Genomic DNA, 18833 nt, shown 5'->3' with positions numbered 1-18833 from the left:
AGTGAGATCGTGGCCCATGCACCGACGCGGGGGACGATCGACAGCGTGGACACTTTTGTCATGCGTGCATATGCGTGCACATGCGATGGAAGGGGTTTCTAAGAGGTTGAAAATGAGTAGAATGGGTGTATCAGAGAAATACTTATAGGCCGCCAAACTTCTCCAACCATGTCTCTCATCACCCTCGAAACAATATGACACGCGCTCTACTCCTCGCTGCCCTAAGTCTGGGCGCTGCGGCGCTACCCGCTTCATCGGGTATGAGCAACATCAAGAACATCGTGGTTCTAGTACAGGAAAACCTGTCTTTTGACCACTTTGCCGGTGGACTCGACTATGACTCCAGCATTGATGGCCCACAGAATCCTCAATTCTGTAATCCTGCCAATGTTTCCCTCTCAGATTCACATCAGGTCTGCGCCAAGCCAACGGCGAAGAATATCGCATCCGATGACCCAAATCACAGCATCGCGGGTGGCAACATGCAAGTCTACGGCTCCTACCACCCTGCCTCAGGAGCCCAAGCGTCTATGAATGGGTTCATCAGTGAGCAGCGTGCCTCCTACCCACATGATGACTTGGAACGGGCGTCCGAGGCGATCAGCTATTTCAAACCAGAGCACATCCCTGTCTTCAACACTATCGCCCAGAACTTTGTGTTGTTTGATCGCTGGTTTGCTTCAGTTCCTGGTCCCACAAACCCCAATCGGGCCTACCTGACCTCTGGCACCTCACACGGCCATGGCAAAAATGATGCCGAGTTCCTCAACTCCGAGCTGCCGCAGAAGTCCATTTTCGAGCAGTTATCAGACAAGGGCATCACTTGGAAGAATTATGAGAACTCCACCAAGTCGAATCCCCCGTTCTTGCCTGACTCCCTCTTCTACAGTTGGACTGCGAAACATGGCAAAGCAAATGTCGTTCCCATCTCTCAGTTCTATAGTGACGCCGAGGCTGGAGAACTCCCGCAATTCACTTGGATCAACCCAGAGTGCTGCTCTTACATGTCGATGCATCCCCCGTCCCCGATCAACATGGGCGAGAACTTCATCAAGAGCGTCTACGAGGCTGTGCGCAATTCTCCGCAGTGGAATGAGACCCTCTTCATTCTGACCTGGGATGAGCATGGCGGTTTTGCGGATCACGTTTCGCCTCCCTCTAATGTGCCCGCTGGGGACACTCTGACCTACACGGAGGACGCCAGGGATGGTGAACAGTATACCTTCCACTTTGATCGTCTGGGAGTTCGAGTTCCGACAGTATTGATCTCCCCCTGGGTTTCCAAGGGTTTCGTGCAGCACCAGCCTAGCGACGGCGAGGGGAATGAGTTTACACACACTTCTATCCTCAAATTTGTCTCCGAGCTTTGGGGACTAGATTCTCTATCTCCCCGAGTGGATTGGTCGCCTTCCTTCGGGAACTTGATCACAAACAAGTTCCGAAGTGATACTCCGGAGAAGCTGCCGCAAGGAGCGGACTTTTGAGTCTTCACATTAGCGTTCCCCTTTTGTCAATAGTCGCAGTTAAGATAACGAAGACCAACGAGTTGTCACTTAATACTGATATCTAGAAATAAGAACGATTCAACGTCTGAGCCTGTACGCAAGCTTCAGAGACATGATAAATAAATTCTGGTTGTAGTACATTCTTGGCGGAGCAGTGATCTGAAGATAAATGAGAGAAGCGAAAAGGGGTTTGAAGGCCTGAGGCACTAAGCCTCACCGAAAACAAGTTTCGTCCGTACTGCCAAGGCCATCACTGAACATCCGTTCAATCTCCTTACTGGCTTCGCCAATACTAACAGAAACAGAGAAAAGGGCCAACAGAATAGAATCAATGGCTCATCGATAACCCTTTCAATGTCTCCATTGTCCAGCAGGAAGGGGCTACTCAGCAACGCCCTAGTGGCGCCGGGGCCAGGTTCCGAGGCCGTGTTCTCGTTGCCTACCGACTACGTGCTACGCCCACTCGCTGATAAGCTTATTTTAAGCCAACTACGAGTCGCTTGAATGAAAACATAGGACATGGTCGCACAGAATACGTCAAGCTGTGAGGGATATCTGAATGCGCTTTGACTTCGGCCATTTCCTCAAACAACAGGTCTGGTTGAAACCGTCAATGAACAACAGGTTTGTGGAGAATTGATGGACACAAGTTCCATCAAATATGATGAAGGTGGAATCTCTGACATGCCCAGGAGATTAGGCCGTCTGACCCGAGAGTTAGACCCACGTTAGCTCCGGTGGCAGGAATGTTGCTCAACTTCTCCCCCGAAGGCTACGACATTGCGACCTTTTGTGAGCGACTAAACATACTGTAGCTTGTCCGCCTTTTGGCCGAACCTGCATCTGTATCTCTTGCTGTACCCGCGAGGGATGGATTAAGTGAGCATGGGTGTTGTGTCTCACAGCTATGCCCGTCGAGGCAAGAGTATATCGCACTGACCAGCCCTGCCAGCCAAGAAGCTTTATCTAGCAAGGGAAGGCCCTTCTCCTTCGAAGGCTGGCTCTGCCAATGACAGCTGAATACCTCTTATCAATAAGGAACTCCCCGAGCACACGAACTCTGCTATGCAGTGATCCCGATCAACATTCCATTTCCTATTCTAGTCGCTGAGCGGGGCGGTTTGTGCACACACTCTAGTCAGCCAAGCCTTGACAAGGCTGTTGACATTTCTCTCCGATCATTGTCGAAGCAGATCCCGCACTGAATCGGCACACTCTAAATCGGCAGCGACATATCGTTCACTCGGCCTGACCTCTGACGGAGTGATATCCCAGAAATTGTTCATTGAATGACGTATTGGATGGAAGTTGACCTGTGACCGATGGATCACTAAGGTCTAATCCAGTCAGACGCGTGCCATTTTGTGACTGACTATATCGGTATATATCCAGGGATTCGGTCACATTGCTGGCGCCAGAGTCTACCGGAATTCCAGGTATGTGCTTGCACCAGCTTCCTAGTACGCTAATTGGAAGGATTCGCGTCAAGGAGATTTATTTCGTCATGCAACTACCTAGCTAGCATCCACTAACTAGCTTATTTTATTTCCTTCTGTGTATCCTATATTTATCACCAAACAGCTGTGTCTGACATAAAACCTTTCAAAGGAGGGTCTTCCCGTGCCTTTCCAGAACACAACACTTTGCACTCGAGACAACACATCGTCGCAGAGTCGCGAGATTTCACATCATGGAGCCGAAGGAGTATTCCCTAAGTTTCACCAGCCGGAGCACATCATTCATGCCTTCCGACCAACAGTCCGACACCAGAATCATCCTGGACGATGAGAAGAAGTTACCTCCAGTTGATGGAGGTGCCCAAGCATGGCTATTTCTTATGGCTTCTGCAATGCTGGAAGCTCTAGTTTGGGGTACGTGAGCATCAGTGTTATCAGACATGCCTGGAGTGGTTTGGGACTGACCCTACATTTACGGATAGGTTATGCCTTCGCTTTCGGAATATTTCAAGACTACTATAGTACACACGAACCTTTCAAAGGATCAGGAAACATTGCTGTTATTGGTACTTGCGCCATGGTAAGTGGGTCTACTCATGAGTGTGTGCTTCTTTAGCTAATAGAACATACAGGGCATATCATACTTGTTTGCTCCGTTGGCAATCATCTCGATGATTCTAATTCCCAAAATTGCTCGCTGGGTGTCGACAATTGGAGTGGTGATCATGTGTCTGTCTCTGGGACTTAGTTCTTTATCCACCAATGTCACCCATCTTATATTGTCGCAGGGAATCGGATTTGGAGTTGGTGGCTGCTTTGCATACACTCCCACCATCCTTTTCATGTCTGAGTGGTTCGATAAACGAAAAGGTCTAGCTTTTGGTATTGTCTGGGTGGGTAACATACTCCTTGCACAACCCTCCATGATTGATTTTGTTGACGGTCGAACTGATCTATATCGTTAGGCCGGGTCGGGTTTGTCAGGCATCATCTTTCCACTTGCCATCCAGTGGCTTCTGGACCAGTATGGAATTGAAGCCACGCTCCAAGTATCAGCAGTGACATTGTTCATACTTTCTGTGCCTTTTCTCTACTTCCATCGACCGAGACTGCCGACAACAGAAATCGCGTATCATCGGCTCAACTTTCGTTTCTTGTACGACAAGGTGTTCATCATTTACCAGCTTGGAAACACCTTAGAAGCTGTTGGATTCTTCCTACCGACCATATACCTCCCGACGTACGCGCGCAGCATAGGCGCGAATGACTTCATGGCATCTCTCACCATTACATTGGTCAATTTGTTCACGGTGTTTGGCTCTGTCATCATGGGATTCCTTTCCGATCGATATCACATCACTACCTGCATCTTGATTTCGACTGTGGGTACCGTTCTTGCGGTCTTTTTTGTTTGGGGCTTTGCCATTAATATCCCTGCTCTCTACGTCTTTTGTGTCGCCTACGGGCTTCTTGCAGGTGGGTTTTCCTCCACATGGGCAGGTGTCTCTCATGAGGTGCAGAAAGCCAACCCATCCGCCGACGCGACTGTTATCTTCCCGTTCATGGAGACCGGACGTGGAATCGGGAATGTCGCAAGCGGTCCTCTAAGCGAAGCTCTGCTCAAAGCAGATAACTGGAGAGGGCATGCGCTTGGTGCATATGGAAGTGGCTATGGGACACTCGTTGTCTGTACTGGTGCAACTGCAGTAATGGGTGGAATCTGTGTGGTGGCACGGCAACTTCGGTGGATATAAGAAAAGGCGCCTGGGAACACATGTCTGATGTCTTTTATCATGTTGCCATTTTGCCATTGGTTGCCGATCAATGAAAATGCGGCGTGAAATACCTTCTTCCATGATTGGGCGAGATAGGATAAAGCTCCAGGCATTACGATTCTGTACGTTGAGCCACTTTTTGATTTCCTCTAAGATGAATGTTGGAGTATAACCCAAGCCAGATGTGCCCTGTATATACAAAGTATACCACCAAGTACGCCAATGTGACAGCTTGAAACTGAAAACGAAGTTTGAAGAGCCCCCCGGCCTGTCCTCCTACTTCGCGATCCAATCCCAGACCTTCCAGTACCATGGCTTTGGGGGATCGACTTCCTTTTCATAGTGCAAGCGACCAGTGACAATATCGGCATCGGCTGCACTAACAAATGACGGACGGACGATGAGTTTGTGTCCCAGATAGAGCACTGCGAAAACTATAGGGCAGATGTAGGCGACGAAGAAGTCGGACACTCGGAAGTGTGGGATGAATGAAGTGAAGCCTTGTGTGATGGCGATGAGGATGTTGAAAAAGAGACCATACCAAGCCAGATATGGTTGCATAACAGCTTTGTACGGGAGGGTATCACGAGAAATCCCACGGTGTGCCAGCACACGCATGAACGCGATATGACATGCGTTGATCGAACTCCAAGTCACAAAGCCTGCAACACTAGAAAGGTTGACGAGCCAAGTAAAGACTTGGCCAGCGTCATTGGACAGATTCATAAAACCTAACAAACCGAACAATGCAGTGAATGTCACACTGACGTAGGGAACACCGTGCTTGGTAACCCAACCGAAACACGGCGGCGCAAATCCCTCGTGTGCTAATCCAGTCAAGATTCGACTCCCACTATACACATTGGAGTTCGCGGCGGACAAGACAACGGATAAAAGCACGGCATTGATCAAGCTTGGGAGGACTTTGACTCCTGCTAAATCAGCTGCAATCACCATAGGGGAAGATGATGCATTGGTTGTGGCAGTGGTGAGGCGACTGTTATCATAGGGAACCACAAGCCCGATGAAGAAGATAGTCAGAACAAAGAAGAGGAGGATCCGAATGAATGTCTTGCGGATGGCTGACGGAACTGTCTTCTGTGGGTTTTCTGTTTCTCCTGCTGCCACACCCACAAGCTCTGTGCCCTGGTAGGAGAAGCCGGCTTGAATCAGGACAGCCCAGAATCCGACGAACTTCCCTATGCCTTCCGGTAGCGCATCGCTGTAATTGGCAAAGGCACCCGGGGAGCCCCAGTACTTGAAGCCTATGTAACCCTTCTCTCCCACGCCGGCATCGATGCAAATGGCAAAGAGGATGAAGCCGATGACAGTGACCACTTTGATGGTGGAGAACCAGAACTCCACCTCGCCGTAGAAATTGACGGGAAGAAAGTTCATAGCCGTGATAAGCACCCAGAACGCGCCGATGAAAATGGCAATGTTTAGACTAGGATCCCAATACTGGATGATTGTCCCGGTGGCAGTCAGTTCGACAGCAAATGTGGAGGCCCAATTGAACCAATAGATCCAGCCCATGGAGAATCCGAGACTTGGGTCGATCAAGCGAGCTGCATAGGATGTGAAGGCACCAGGGATTGGGATGTAAGTTGCGACTTCACCCAATGAGCTCATGACGGAATAGACGACGGAGCCGACGAATATGTAGGCAATCAACGCGCCTGCCGGGCCGGATTGTGCGATTGCAGTGCCGCTAGAAATGAACAGTCCTATACGTATTAGAAGCCGGAATCATCGAGTGGAGGACTTAGTGACATGTGAGTATACCTGTTCCAATAGTTCCGCCTGAAATAGAAAGTAAGTATACGCCGATTTCAAGGCTAATCAGAAAGTTAAGACTTGACGGGACATAAACGGACCAATTGCAATCATCTGTAGATGTCTGCTCTTTAGCTTGCGCTTCAACTCCCTCGGATTGGAGGTGCCAGGGTAGTTTTGCTCGGCATCAGGCTTCTTAGTATCTTGAAGGGCATTGCTTGACGTGTCGGAAACCACATCGACCGATGTCTTGGTGTCAGCGGGTACCGTCGAAGCATCGCCGCGAGGAGCCATGTCGGGTATGGCAGGCCACCGAGATGAGTATGTCGTATGCACACACACACCACAGAATTGAGAACGATGAGATCACAGTCCTCCCCGTAGTTGTTCAAGGGTAATGTTTATGTCTTCTGAAGAAGAGAAATTTTCTGCAGAGCTCTTACATGATTTCACGGGCTCGGTGGGGCTCCGAAAAGACGTGGAGACTCGGACCACGGAAGCCCCGTTTGATCTCTTAGGTAATAGTAAGGCTTTTTAAGGAAGGAGCAAATTTTGAAATAGGAAAGTCAAAAGTGCGACTGAGGTTGTTATCGAGGTCACCTTGGGGGCAGCTTTATCTGAGCGTCTTTGTACTTCGTATATAATGTACTGACAGAATGCATCAATGTAGCTATTTGCCTTTCAAATCAAGAGTTATATAGTATCTCGGCAAATGATATGCGCCTGTACAAGTAAGCTTTCATGTTATGACCACTAAAGATCCCATCCATGGATGTGATTCGCAGTCAAGAGAGGATTAACTTTTCGAAACAGAACGCCACCAAGTTAGTTACTGTAGTTAGTGGCCCCGTAAATCAGGCATTAAGGCACTAAGGCATTAAGGCGATACAGATACCCGAACTCCCAGGCCACGTGGATATTTCCACCACTCGTCCCCTTAACTATGACTTTCTCGCGACTTAACACGAATCGAGGTACAGGACCCTTCTGAAACACCCCATGTTTCATGCTTTGATATTACCTAGGGTACCTAGGTAGTAACATCATGTACGTACAGATATGCTACGTAACATGTTGATGTCGACTTGTGTCTCCATCTAAATGGCCTGGCTGAGAACCGAAGATTTTACGCGATGTGGTTGACTCGCTCAGGCCCTCAGGGGTCAGATCAGATTTTGGGCTTGGAACCCGCAGCAGCCTCCACGTCTTTCTTCTTTGGGCCTGCAAATCCGAATATGTATGCCCCGATCTTGCGCATTTGAATCTCTTCTGCGCCCTCGGTGATCCGATACCGACGGAAATGACGATAAACATGCTCGAAAGGATAGTGACGAGAATAGCCGTCACCCCCGTGAATCTGGCTAGTCAGTCATGTCCAGACAGGCTTATACATCTATACCCAACATACCTGAATTGCTCGGTCGGCAGCTTGACAGCATAGTCGGTTCGCCCAGAAGTTACACATGGCCACCTGGTCGGAAAGACGACGCTCAATCTCCACCCAAGGCGGACGCTGGGTGTTCGACGACTGGCATTCCGCCACGATACGATCCATCTCCCAGCTGGTCTTCAAGATAAACAGTCGCAGCATCTCCACCTGTGTCATTAGTTCGACGACCGGAAACTGAATCGCCTGGTTGTCAGCCAGCGATTTCCCTTCGCCCCAGATTTTCCGCGCGCGGGCTCGTTCTATGCTTCGGTCCAGGCAGTATCGTGCAGCCCCACAAGAGCTAGCCGCTTGACGAATTCTGTTCTCATGCACGAATGTTTGTGCGATGGCTAACCCCTGGTCGACCGATCCCAAAACCGCCGATTCGGGCACCCATACTTTATCCAGTTCCACTGTGGCGTGGTCGGTCGGCATGTTCAGCGTCCACTCATAGCTAGCGATGCGAACCCCTCTGGTTTCACGAGGAACTAAGAATGCAGTGATGCCTTGCGCCGACCCGGCTTGTCCCGAGGTCCGTGCAAAGATGAGAAAGTGTGTGCAGTGATGCGCCCCTGTTTGCCATTTCTTTGCCCCCGTGATTTCAAAACCCCCACGAGCTTGGTGCGCGGCAGTGGACATGAATGTGGCATCGCTTCCATGGTCGGGCTCAGTAAGACCAAACGTTGTTCGGAATTCCCCCCGCAGACGTGCCGGAATCAACGTGTTCCTTTGCTGTTCGTTGCCGAAGTGATGCAGCATCAACACATCCGGGAAATTTCCAACGATACTGTGCTCGTTCTGTAGATCATTGGCGAGTCCTAGACCGCCACCGTAGACAGGATTCGAGGACAAGTGATAGCGAATGGCTGACATCCACAAATTGGTATTGGGGTGCGACTGGCCCCCATAGACCTTTGGTAGGGCGAACCGATAGAAACCCGAAGCATCCGCCAGGGTGCGCGCCTTACCTGCCCATTAATCAGTCTTGATCATCAATAGGTTTTGCACAACTGACCTAAGAGCTCCTCCCATTCCCTCCGAGGATTTCCATGGTTCTCCCAGTCTGTTCGTGCATACTCACGACGGTGGTCGAAGAAGCGATTGTTGTCATCGGCGTGCTGCAAGGGCAAGATTGTCTTGTGAATGAAAGAATCAATCGATGATAAGTGAGCTTGGAGATCTGCTGGTAATTCAAAATTCATTTTGAGAATGTTATATGATGGCAATTACATTATGGTATGCTGAGTCCAATGAATGAGGAAGTATTTGTATGCGACCTTCTCGGCCTTCCCCGCATTCCAATGGACCTCGGCGGGAACGCTTCTCGGTTCATTTTCTATTGCTTTTAGTACTCTTTTTGAGAAGCTCATTTTCTCTTGTACGTGTGTTCTCGTTCGTAGTTGTGAAAAGTCCATTTAGGCTCCCAAGACAAGATGAATGAGGTATTTTTATGTATTTCTGGCCAAGCCGGACACAGTGTGTTCAGTGTTGCTAGCCAAGTGATAGTTACAGGCAGCAGCAGGAGACCTACAAAAAGCGAATATCGCAGTAAGATACAGTGATACTCGAAGATAGTATCATAGTAGATAACCTGATAACGTTACTTACAAGTTTGTGGATACTGATAGAAGTATAGAAATTGTAACATATCAGTGCAGCCACCGTGGTGTACGCATAGTGCGTGGGCGCATACGCAGGACATTCAAGGGAAAGCGGAGAAGGAAGTCATGTGAGGAAAAGGCCAGCAGAATGCCCAAAAGCACAAAAAGGGTAGCCAATCGGGGAAGGTACTAAAAACGGGCGGTCTGACATAAGAAATGTGTGACTTAGCGGCTTGGCGGTCCCCTCTCAGGGCCCACTTCGATGGAGCCTGTAGAAAGTCAGAAGTCAGAACCGCAGGAGTGGAAATACGAGGGCGGATGTGCGGAAGATATCTCCGTGCTCCGTACTCCGTACTGAGCTGGAGTGTAAGATGAATGACTTTTGAGTGTCGAAATGTGATGAGAAGGAGAACATTCAACACCCATCGAGTGACTGCTTGGCTGTCACATGATTGGAATACATATATCCAAGGGGCCCAAAGTGATAAGCCCCTCTTAATTCCAACCTTGGAAGAGTTCTTCCTCACGATCGGCGGTTGACTATTATTTGCCGATACGACTACGAGGTCGTGCCCTTCGGAGCTCATAGAGTCATAGGTGGTCATATCCCCCAAGGTTCGACTACAAAAACACGATGTTTCCCGTTCCAGAGGCATACAGAAGGACCTCGGGGTACAAACCTAGTACTGTACGTACGAAGCGCCATTTCCCGAAAGCTCCTTCGTCAATCGCGGCATGGTCAACAATGGCGTTGTGTGTGTGGGACTGTGGGTATTCTGACGTTTCCCACTAAACCAGAAAGGAATCTTGGCCTGACTTGAAGAGCAAAGATGTTGCCGAAACGCATCTCCACTTTGTCAAAAGTCTCAACGCTTTGTCCCCGCGAAATGCGACGACTACGAGGCCTTGAAGGTTCCACCCAGGCCCCGTGCCCTTGGATAAGATGTGGGACATGATCAATCCGGGCCACTCTTATGGAGTGAAATGTGGATGATCCTGAGCTCTGGACACACTATCCAGACCCACGACCAAGCTAGCGTCCGTATTATCAACCATCTCGGCTGCCACGACTGGGCCACAATAGGCGGAAATATGTTTCCTAATGCACGAGGCCCCAGGGGTTCTCACGTCTGCTTCCCCATCCAAAGAAGTACGACGCAGGGAGGTACCGACAGGCTGGATTCCAATCACGGTTGAACGTTTATTCGAACTAGTGGCATCATGGTCTTGTTCAAGGCACGGGGCGGAAAACCCGCAAGATAAAGAGGGCCGCCGCCACCGGAATCTAGAAGGAGAGAATTTGTGGCTTTTTCCAACCCCCCCAAGACACGTTGTTCTACTCTCTTCCAAACTGCAGAACATGGCATGGTGGAATCTTGTTGTCGCACAACCTATTGTGGCTCTTGGCGTGGTTGTAGTGACGTACGGGCTGTGGCTCACGGTACATCGGCTATGGCTTTCACCAATCGCTCATTTCCCAGGTCCGAAACTGGCCGCCCTGACGATGTGGTATGAGTACTACTACGACTCATACCTCAAAGGCCAATACACCTTTCGAATCGCGGAGATGCATAAAGAATACGGCCCGATCGTGAGAATCAGCCCTTATGAACTTCACATCAATGACCCAGAATACTATGAAGTGCTATACTCTCGAGACAAACCACGCAATAAATCATTACATTTGACTGGCATGTTTGGAGCCCCAGCTTCTGCGTTTGGCTCAGTCGATCACCGTCGCCATCGGATTCGCCGACAACCCATGAACCCATTCTTTTCTCAGCAGCGGATACGTGGATTGGAGCCTATGCTCCGAGGGATGGTCGATAAGCTGTGTACTGGCATGCGCAATTGGAAGGAGAGACATACACCGTTGCATATATACCATGCATTCAATGCCTACACGACAGATGTGGTTGTAGAGTACAGCATGGGTGAATCCTTCCACTACCTCGATGACCCCGATTTCACGCCGCAATGGTCGAAGACGATTGAGGCCATTGTAGAAGCTGGGATTCAGTTCAAACAGTTTCGCTGGGTTCTTGGCCTATTTGAACTGCTTCCACGATGGCTGGTTGTGAGCATCAATCCCCATATTGGTCCGGTAATTGAACAGAAAAGGGAAAGTCTGCGACTGGCAAAGGCGATTATCGGCGGCCAAAATAGCGCTGGGAGCTTGATGGATGAGAAAACTAGTGTGCCGAAAGGTACTCTGTTCCATGCACTGCTGGACAGCAAACTTCCCGAGGAGGAGAAGACTCCTGACCGCTTGAGCCAGGAGGTTTTCACCGTTATCTCGGCCGGTGGTGAAACGACTGCGAAGAATCTATCAACACTCACCTTCCATCTCCTCAACAACCCAGATAAGCTACAAAGACTACGAGAAGAGCTTATTCGGTTAGACCCGGATGGAACGGCGTCTTTGGTGGAGTACGAGAACATGCCATATCTGGTGAGTTATTGGCTCCTTCTTTCTTAGTCTATGCTATATCACAATATCTGACGGAATCGCAGACATCGGTTTTCCTAGAGGGTTTGAGGTATGTCATTTGATGTCTTTTGCAACCCCCTCAGCCAAACGATTATTCACTAATTGGAACCTTTTTGTAGAATTACCAATGCTGTTGCAACAAGGCTCCAACGTAGCTGTCCAGACCAAGTTATGACCTATAAGGACTGGATCATTCCTCCTGGGGTAAGGCCTCTTCATTCCCTGCTAACTTAGCTTTTATGTTTTGCCTTTTCAGGCTTTCCGTATTTTACTAACAGTATAAGTCAGACACCTGTTGGCATGACGAGCTTGTTGATGCATCACAATGAAGACATCTTTCCTGACTCGCAAAGTTTCATTCCCGAGCGATGGGTAGACCCAGAGCAGAGGAAACACCTCGAGAAGTATCTGGTTGCCTTTAGCAAAGGGTCAAGGCAATGTATCGGCATGCCGTATGTTAAGTTCCAGTGATTGCTCTCCTTTGATTATGCACTGACGCCTGATAATCAGCCTCGCCCGGGCGGAGATCCTTTTGGCGGTCGCCACAATTTTCCGGCAATTTGATATGGAGCTATACGAGACTACAGTCGATGACGTCCGAATCGTGCGAGACATGTTTAATGGTCTCCCACGAGCAGGCAGCCACGGCGTCCGCGTTATGATCAAGGATTGGAATAAACCTTAAAACGGACTCGGCTTCATCTCTGCCTTCGTGCTAGGCCTTGATCCAATCCTTGAGTGGGCTTCATGAAGTCACGGCTCAGGCGAGATTGCTTCCGGGGTTGAGTGTCTCTGGCAGCTTCTGCACTTCTACACATGGCAGCATTTCGGGCGTATAGCTTAGGCGCGGATCCGGGATGGAAGCGGCTGCCGTGTTAATTATAAATATCTGGATTTCGGACGGTATCTGTGCACGGAGGATCATAGCACATCGGGGATCACCCGTAGAGGTATCTACTTTTGGAGTATAATACATGGCATTCCATTTCGTCTTGATATGCTCGATCGACCAACTTCAGGCCCAGAATCCAGTGACGCACTGGCCATAAGCGCAGTCAGGCTATCAACCCCTTACTTTGCATTTTCGCCCCTCGATAGTCGAAAATGAAACTGTCACTGTATTCCAGGATGAAGCAGACCATGAAATGCAGGGAATCAAAGTAGATGTCAAACGTACACAGAACCGTCAAGCCGGAAGATTTTTCAGCTGGGGTCCCAGGATGGTCTTTAATTCCCCGAACTTCGATCTGGCCTCGGCCCAAAGACGAACTGCGATCTTCCACTTCGAAATACTCGGGGATTTTGCATGATCTCTGGTTCCTATCTGATGCTCGTTGGGTATTTGCATGAGGTGGCGGGGGGTCGTCTCAATTTCCTAGATCTACAGATCCTGCGTCAGTTTCGTACATATGGGCCCGATTTTGCGGACGAGATCTCTATTTGACATATCAACATGGATAGTGGAATAGCGCTCCAACGAATGCTAATAAAAGCTCGTGGATGGCGTCGACCCTAATAATCTTCCTGATTCCTCCGCCCTGAGTTGCTTACTATGGGAAAGAGCCCAGTTCAGAGACGCAGGGCGATGTGAGACAAAACACTCCTTCGTACCACAGCAGATATGTCCTCTCATACTTGACTCGCTTTGAAAACTGTGTAACGTCTTGCACGAATCTTGATGCACCTCGTACCAGGGCCTTGGGGCTCAGCCTTTGAAACTGTAGGTGCGACAGAGTCATCTTGAACTTTTGTCTGCATGCCTGCATGTCTATACACATGTTGTGGGTGTACCGAGTTCCTATGGTTCAAGAACCTGTCACACCTGTGAATACATGCGAAGTCAAGACAATTGAACGAACCATGATGTTGGATTTGATTCAAGAATGTCGTGGATCGTATTCCAAGAAACGAATATACCTCGATGTACATCGAAGTACAGACGCCGTGATACCGACCCACGCGCTTTTCTCAGGTCTTATTCAGAGCTCAGATTTTGAATAGGACCATATCCTCTCGAGTCTGGAGTCTGTTCAAATGTGTTGATGAATAGCGTCTGGCCGTGTTGATAGGTTCCTGTTGCAGTTAAGAGTCAGGCAAAAACAAAGTACATATGGGCCCTTCAAGATAGCTCTGCCTGCAAGTTTTGTCTCAGCAGTTCTCAACGTCTAGAAGACTTTCGTTCGCTGTGTTTTGATACTCACAATGCACCCAACCCACAATTATCGCCACTCTCGACGGTCTGCTTGTGATCGATGTCGCGGTCAAAAGCTACGATGTGAACGCGACCATTTGAATGGCATGTCTTGCGAGCGGTGCCTCAAGGCGCAAGAGATATGCATTACGAGCCTTAATCAATCTGGACCGGTGATATTGCCCTCACACCATGGTCAAGGTCTGATTCCACGGGATCGTGAGGATCACAGGTTCGCTCACAGTGAACCAATGTCGGTTCTCCATAAATCTTCTGGTCACAGAGTGAAAAAGCAGATGCATCCTTCCTCTCCAGTGGGAGGCAGAAGCAGCTCAAAGAATCACTACCACTGGAGAGGCCTGACATCGTTGCCATTCCTTCCCGAAGACAACGTGGTATCATCACCAAGTGAATTTGATCTCAATATCCCGATGGAATTTGGAACCATTTCGGTGCCTTTTGAGCAATGGAGCGACCAATATCTGCCCTGGCCAGCAAATGATTACCATCTGGTACGTTAACCACACGTGAAACAAAGCTTCCCGGTACTAATTCTCAGTCAATCTAGCCTCCGGAATATGTGCCATCTGATCCAATGTATTCTGACGGAGGAAGATCTTGCTTCCCTTCAGTCTGTGACAGCGATACCAGCAATGCCCAAGCAGGCTCCAATCAGAGAACGGAAATGGCAGTCTTGGAGCCATTTCTGGGTCAGCCTTCGAGTCATGGGATAGATTCTCCATCTATGTTTGCATCAAATAGCCTCCCAGAGCCTGGATGGGGAAACATGACAGGCTTCGCCACTCTGAACGAGTCATATCCACTACCCATAGTCCAGATGACCACTCCCTCCATGCAGGGTCTCCATAAGAGTCTTTTGAAATTGAGGATGGGGCTTCTTGAGGACCTGGACCTGCTTGAAACCGGATCAACGGGCCCCGGATCATCACTCTTCATGCATGATATCCCCGCTATGTCTGTTGAGACACTCAATCTTCCAATCTGTCGCCTGCTTGATCATTCCTCTTGGCTTTTGGGAATCATTCAGTCGTTGTTTGGCCCGTCGGAGGACTCTTTCAGCCCAACTCCTTCTCCACAGCTTTCCGACCCCCAACTACTCAAATGGGAAGGTTCAGAATTTGGTCCCCTTGAATCTGGAGATAATGGCGATGAAGCTGGCACTACGATATCCCCACATGATTCAGGCTACCATACCGCTACGACAAGTCCGGGTCAACCGACAAGCCCGTCGATTCCAAAATGTGATATCACACTGTGGCTCGGGATATTAGAGGCACATTGCACTCTGACTCGCGTATATCGTGCGGTGTTCACACGACTGTATCAACTATTTTTGATCATTCCTCCGACAGATGCAGCCACAATCCTGTTATTACCTAGCGAACGCCTTGGGCAATCTCAGTTGGAAGGAGAGTTGCTTACTCAGGTACAATCACTAATTGCATCTAGCTCGACAATAATTGGGAAGCTTGACCGAGCGTTGGGAATACGCTCGAAGCCAACCCAGGCCGAAGAAGACGAAGGTCCAGCATATGAGAAGGACTGGTCGACCTCGATTCGCGACATAGTCTTAGCACAAGAGCAGAGCCTGAGTGAGATATCTCTGATGGAAATAATGGAGTGTCTGCGTCAGCTCGTTAAAGACCCAGTTAGTATTTAAAAGTTTTTGGCCTTTGTGTTATTAGTCTCTATCCACAGATATACTTGATCGTTGGATGTCTCATCCATCCTTCTCGGCCACATATGACTAAACTTGTAGATTAACCCCCTGGGAAGAATGTGCTGTATAATGAAGACGTGATTGTTGCTTACAGTCGATACACCTGGTCAGAGATATAACTAGAGGGAGTTAGTTAACTTCGCCTCGGACTCCGTTGCGGGCTGAGGGCTACCCCGGCGTTGGCCATAGTTCATGCGCGAATAGCGAACAATAACAGACAAAATCGTTACAGCCTGTATTCCCTGCAGATTCCGACACCGAGTCCGAATCCGAGGTTGAGCGAGCATTCTTGTCCTGGGGGTTGACTCAGTCTTGCCCTTAAATAGAAAGGTTCTTCCTCACAGCAGAAACGCGCATCAGCAATCGGGTCTTCTTATTCTACCGTCTCATATACCAGATACTAAACTAAATGTCTACATCTGTTTCTCAAGATGTTCCTGACCTCACTGGAACTTGGGTATTGGTAAGCTGTCCTCTTTACCTTGGTGGCTCCAATTTGGGATATTAATGTGATTCCTAGAACCGAAAACTGTCCACCGACCCGGACGAAGTTTTTATTCTGGTAAGAGAAGCACAACGAGACCGAACGTTATTTGCTAAGAGTAACTAGCAAGGCGTACCTTGGGTCGTCCGAAAAGTCCTGCGACATGCCCGGCTTTCGTTGCAAATCTGGCAGACGACTACCCCGTCTGAAACCGAAAGTACAAGTGACGAGGGCAAGTCAGCAGAGAGTTCTTCGGACTCAATCACAACTCTTCGGGTGATACAAACTGTCAACCCGGGTGGATTTGACAGTGAAGGGTCTTATTCTGTCGATGGAAGCACCAAAGAGCTTTCGCTGCCCATCTTCGGTGATATTCGCACCCAGCTCAAATTCATCAAGAAGACGGAGGTCATCGAAGAATCTATTCGTGAAGCTCTGGTGGGGGCGAGTTTGACCGAGATGGTGATTCAGGAGTTGGCCTACAATGCGTCAAAGGGCTGGGAAGCCGAAGTGGTTTGGACATTTGAAGAACTGGATAGAAAGAAGTATCTCACAAGGAACATCAGTACGACCAAAGAGGAAAAGAAGGTCATTGCTAAGATGGTCTATGATGGTCCATAGTCCTCTAGTGAAATTCTCGTTTCTGCTGCAGACATCATTGAAGACACAGGAATGGCTAGAGATGTGGACAAGAAGTTTCCTAGACAGTTCTCCGTTTTGGAAGAATACAGTGCGTAAAACAGCTATTCCCCGGGCTTCAATCTGTAATGCTATTGTTGATGACATTCCTCCCAAAGTGAAGTAGCTGAGACTCTATCTTTGTGGGAGGATTACTATATCTAATACTATATGATACAGGGCCAAGATGTCCAAACAAAGAAGTATAAAAGGTGGACAGATATACTAGATCACCAAGTATGCAGTCTGAAAAGAACAAAACTGGCCGGATGAGGTTTTAGAGATGGAACCTGGAAGTTATCGATTGATGAGCACGTAGATCCTCACAGACGAACGTATATGTATTCTTGGGCCATGTAGAAAGAGGGCACGGAACTTTCAATCCTTTCTAATAGGGACAATGAGCTTCTTCCCCGAGACCTTCCCATTTCTCAGAAGGTCCAAGCCCTCCAAGATACCTTCGAATCCACCCGAAATAGTTTGGACAGGGCAGGGCTTGATTCTAGCATTGTCAATCAAGTCTTGGAGCTCAAGATACCACTGGCGAGCCCAGATCCCAATCTCAGGTCGAGCTGGGATGCCATATGGGTCTGGAAGCTCGACACCTCGCCCAGAGATAGCGCCTCCCATCACGAGTTCGTGCTTGACCGTCTTCCGCGAACAAAGGCTCTCCTGGTACTGTTCCAATGCGCAATATTTCCCTCCTGTGCGGCCAACGGCTGCATGACACGTCCGCAGAGTCTTGGCTTCCGCAAAAGGGTCAAGCACATAACGCAAGGTATTCTTAGTGGCGGCTCGAATGTCTTCCGCACAAGTGGGCGAGCTGTAATCAAAAACAACGTCTGCTCCGTATGATTTGACTAGGTCAAAATTGCGGGGCGAGCACGTTGTGATAACTCGGTGCCCACAGCTAGCATGATGAATGAACATGGTGAGTATAGCATATAAGACAGGAAGAATCCATGATACTCACAGCTTCACCATTTGAATGGCCAAAAGGCCTATAGTGCTACTCCCACCATATATCAGAACATCCTCTGACTTAGGTGCTGGAGTGCGCAATGTTCCGGGTAGTTGGAGTGACCAAAACAGTGCAACTCCAAGAGTGGCGATGGCGGTCCCCGAAATCGAGGGGGCATTGACAAGGTCCATCCACTTGGGCACATGGAAAGTAAGATCTGACTCCGTTCGAATAAATTCGCAATAGGCTCCTGACATTGGATCCGACATGTTCGAGCCCTGGACGGCGCCAAACACTTGATCTCCAAGATGGAACCGGCCTTGAGCTGCAGCTTCACTCCCCAGTGCAACTACCGTCCCTGCATAGTCACATCCATCCCAGAGACCCGGGGTTGGGAACCTCAATGGCATCTTGAAGTCACACGGATTGAGGGCGACGGAAGTAGTTTTGACTAACATCTGGTGGGGGCCCAGCTGTGGAATTGGTAGGCCGGGGGTGATTTGAAGGACCCCGCCTTCATGCTGGATGATGCCTGTCTGGCTTGAGGGTATCTCCTCCCGAATTGTCATTATGGATAGGAACGTATAAGGAGATCTGGGAATTGGTATGAATGGTAGAATGACATCCCATTGAGAGTCTGGGAAGGGGCTTACTTATGAAGCAAGGCTCCCACGATGTGAGAGAGAAACAAACGTAGTGCCCCAGTAGTTGATTACTCTATGTATGCATTCGTCCGGCCCATTT

General features: G+C 49.1%; 8 protein-coding genes across 8 annotated transcripts; 5 read left to right on the top strand and 3 right to left on the bottom strand.

Annotated features, from left to right (window-relative positions):
* Positions 1 to 194: 194 nt before the first annotated feature.
* Positions 195 to 1484, top strand: N7515_001233 (putative phosphatidylglycerol specific phospholipase; the record flags this gene model as incomplete). The annotated part of the gene is made up of 1 exon (XM_056661977.1): positions 195 to 1484. The coding sequence occupies one exon, from the start codon at positions 195 to 197 to the stop codon at positions 1482 to 1484; it is 1290 nt and encodes a 429-aa protein (XP_056524090.1).
* Positions 1485 to 3195: 1711 nt separating this feature from the next.
* On the top strand, positions 3196 to 4716 carry N7515_001232 (uncharacterized protein; the record flags this gene model as incomplete). The annotated part of the gene is made up of 4 exons (XM_056661976.1): positions 3196 to 3376; positions 3445 to 3542; positions 3595 to 3855; positions 3928 to 4716. 4 exons carry the CDS (start codon positions 3196 to 3198, stop codon positions 4714 to 4716), a joined length of 1329 nt encoding a protein of 442 aa, XP_056524089.1.
* A 297-nt stretch (positions 4717 to 5013) lies between these two features.
* Positions 5014 to 6807, bottom strand: N7515_001231 (uncharacterized protein; the record flags this gene model as incomplete). Its single annotated transcript, XM_056661975.1, has 3 exons — positions 5014 to 6464; positions 6523 to 6540; positions 6615 to 6807. The coding sequence occupies 3 exons, from the start codon at positions 6805 to 6807 to the stop codon at positions 5014 to 5016; spliced, it is 1662 nt and encodes a 553-aa protein (XP_056524088.1).
* Positions 6808 to 7681: 874 nt separating this feature from the next.
* Positions 7682 to 9144, bottom strand: N7515_001230 (acyl-CoA dehydrogenase family protein; the record flags this gene model as incomplete). Its single annotated transcript, XM_056661974.1, has 3 exons — positions 7682 to 7870; positions 7922 to 8910; positions 8958 to 9144. The coding sequence occupies 3 exons, from the start codon at positions 9142 to 9144 to the stop codon at positions 7682 to 7684; spliced, it is 1365 nt and encodes a 454-aa protein (XP_056524087.1).
* A 1759-nt stretch (positions 9145 to 10903) lies between these two features.
* On the top strand, positions 10904 to 12719 carry N7515_001229 (cytochrome P450; the record flags this gene model as incomplete). Its single annotated transcript, XM_056661973.1, has 5 exons — positions 10904 to 11995; positions 12058 to 12083; positions 12154 to 12238; positions 12323 to 12486; positions 12545 to 12719. 5 exons carry the CDS (start codon positions 10904 to 10906, stop codon positions 12717 to 12719), a joined length of 1542 nt encoding a protein of 513 aa, XP_056524086.1.
* Positions 12720 to 14236: 1517 nt separating this feature from the next.
* On the top strand, positions 14237 to 15906 carry N7515_001228 (Zn(II)2Cys6 transcription factor domain-containing protein; the record flags this gene model as incomplete). The annotated part of the gene is made up of 2 exons (XM_056661972.1): positions 14237 to 14737; positions 14794 to 15906. The coding sequence occupies 2 exons, from the start codon at positions 14237 to 14239 to the stop codon at positions 15904 to 15906; spliced, it is 1614 nt and encodes a 537-aa protein (XP_056524085.1).
* A 469-nt stretch (positions 15907 to 16375) lies between these two features.
* On the top strand, positions 16376 to 17071 carry N7515_001227 (uncharacterized protein; the record flags this gene model as incomplete). Its single annotated transcript, XM_056661971.1, has 3 exons — positions 16376 to 16429; positions 16487 to 16528; positions 16577 to 17071. 3 exons carry the CDS (start codon positions 16376 to 16378, stop codon positions 17069 to 17071), a joined length of 591 nt encoding a protein of 196 aa, XP_056524084.1.
* Positions 17072 to 17506: 435 nt separating this feature from the next.
* N7515_001226 (zinc-binding alcohol dehydrogenase family protein) lies at positions 17507 to 18658 on the bottom strand (the record flags this gene model as incomplete). The annotated part of the gene is made up of 2 exons (XM_056661970.1): positions 17507 to 18038; positions 18102 to 18658. The coding sequence occupies 2 exons, from the start codon at positions 18656 to 18658 to the stop codon at positions 17507 to 17509; spliced, it is 1089 nt and encodes a 362-aa protein (XP_056524083.1).
* Positions 18659 to 18833: the final 175 nt, after the last annotated feature.

The sequence above is a fragment of the Penicillium bovifimosum genome (assembly GCF_028826915.1).
Source record: "Penicillium bovifimosum strain IBT 22155 chromosome Unknown utg000002l_segment0_segment0, whole genome shotgun sequence".
Classification (NCBI taxonomy): Eukaryota; Fungi; Ascomycota; class Eurotiomycetes; order Eurotiales; family Aspergillaceae; genus Penicillium; species Penicillium bovifimosum.
This window is presented reverse-complemented; position numbering and strand designations above follow the sequence as displayed.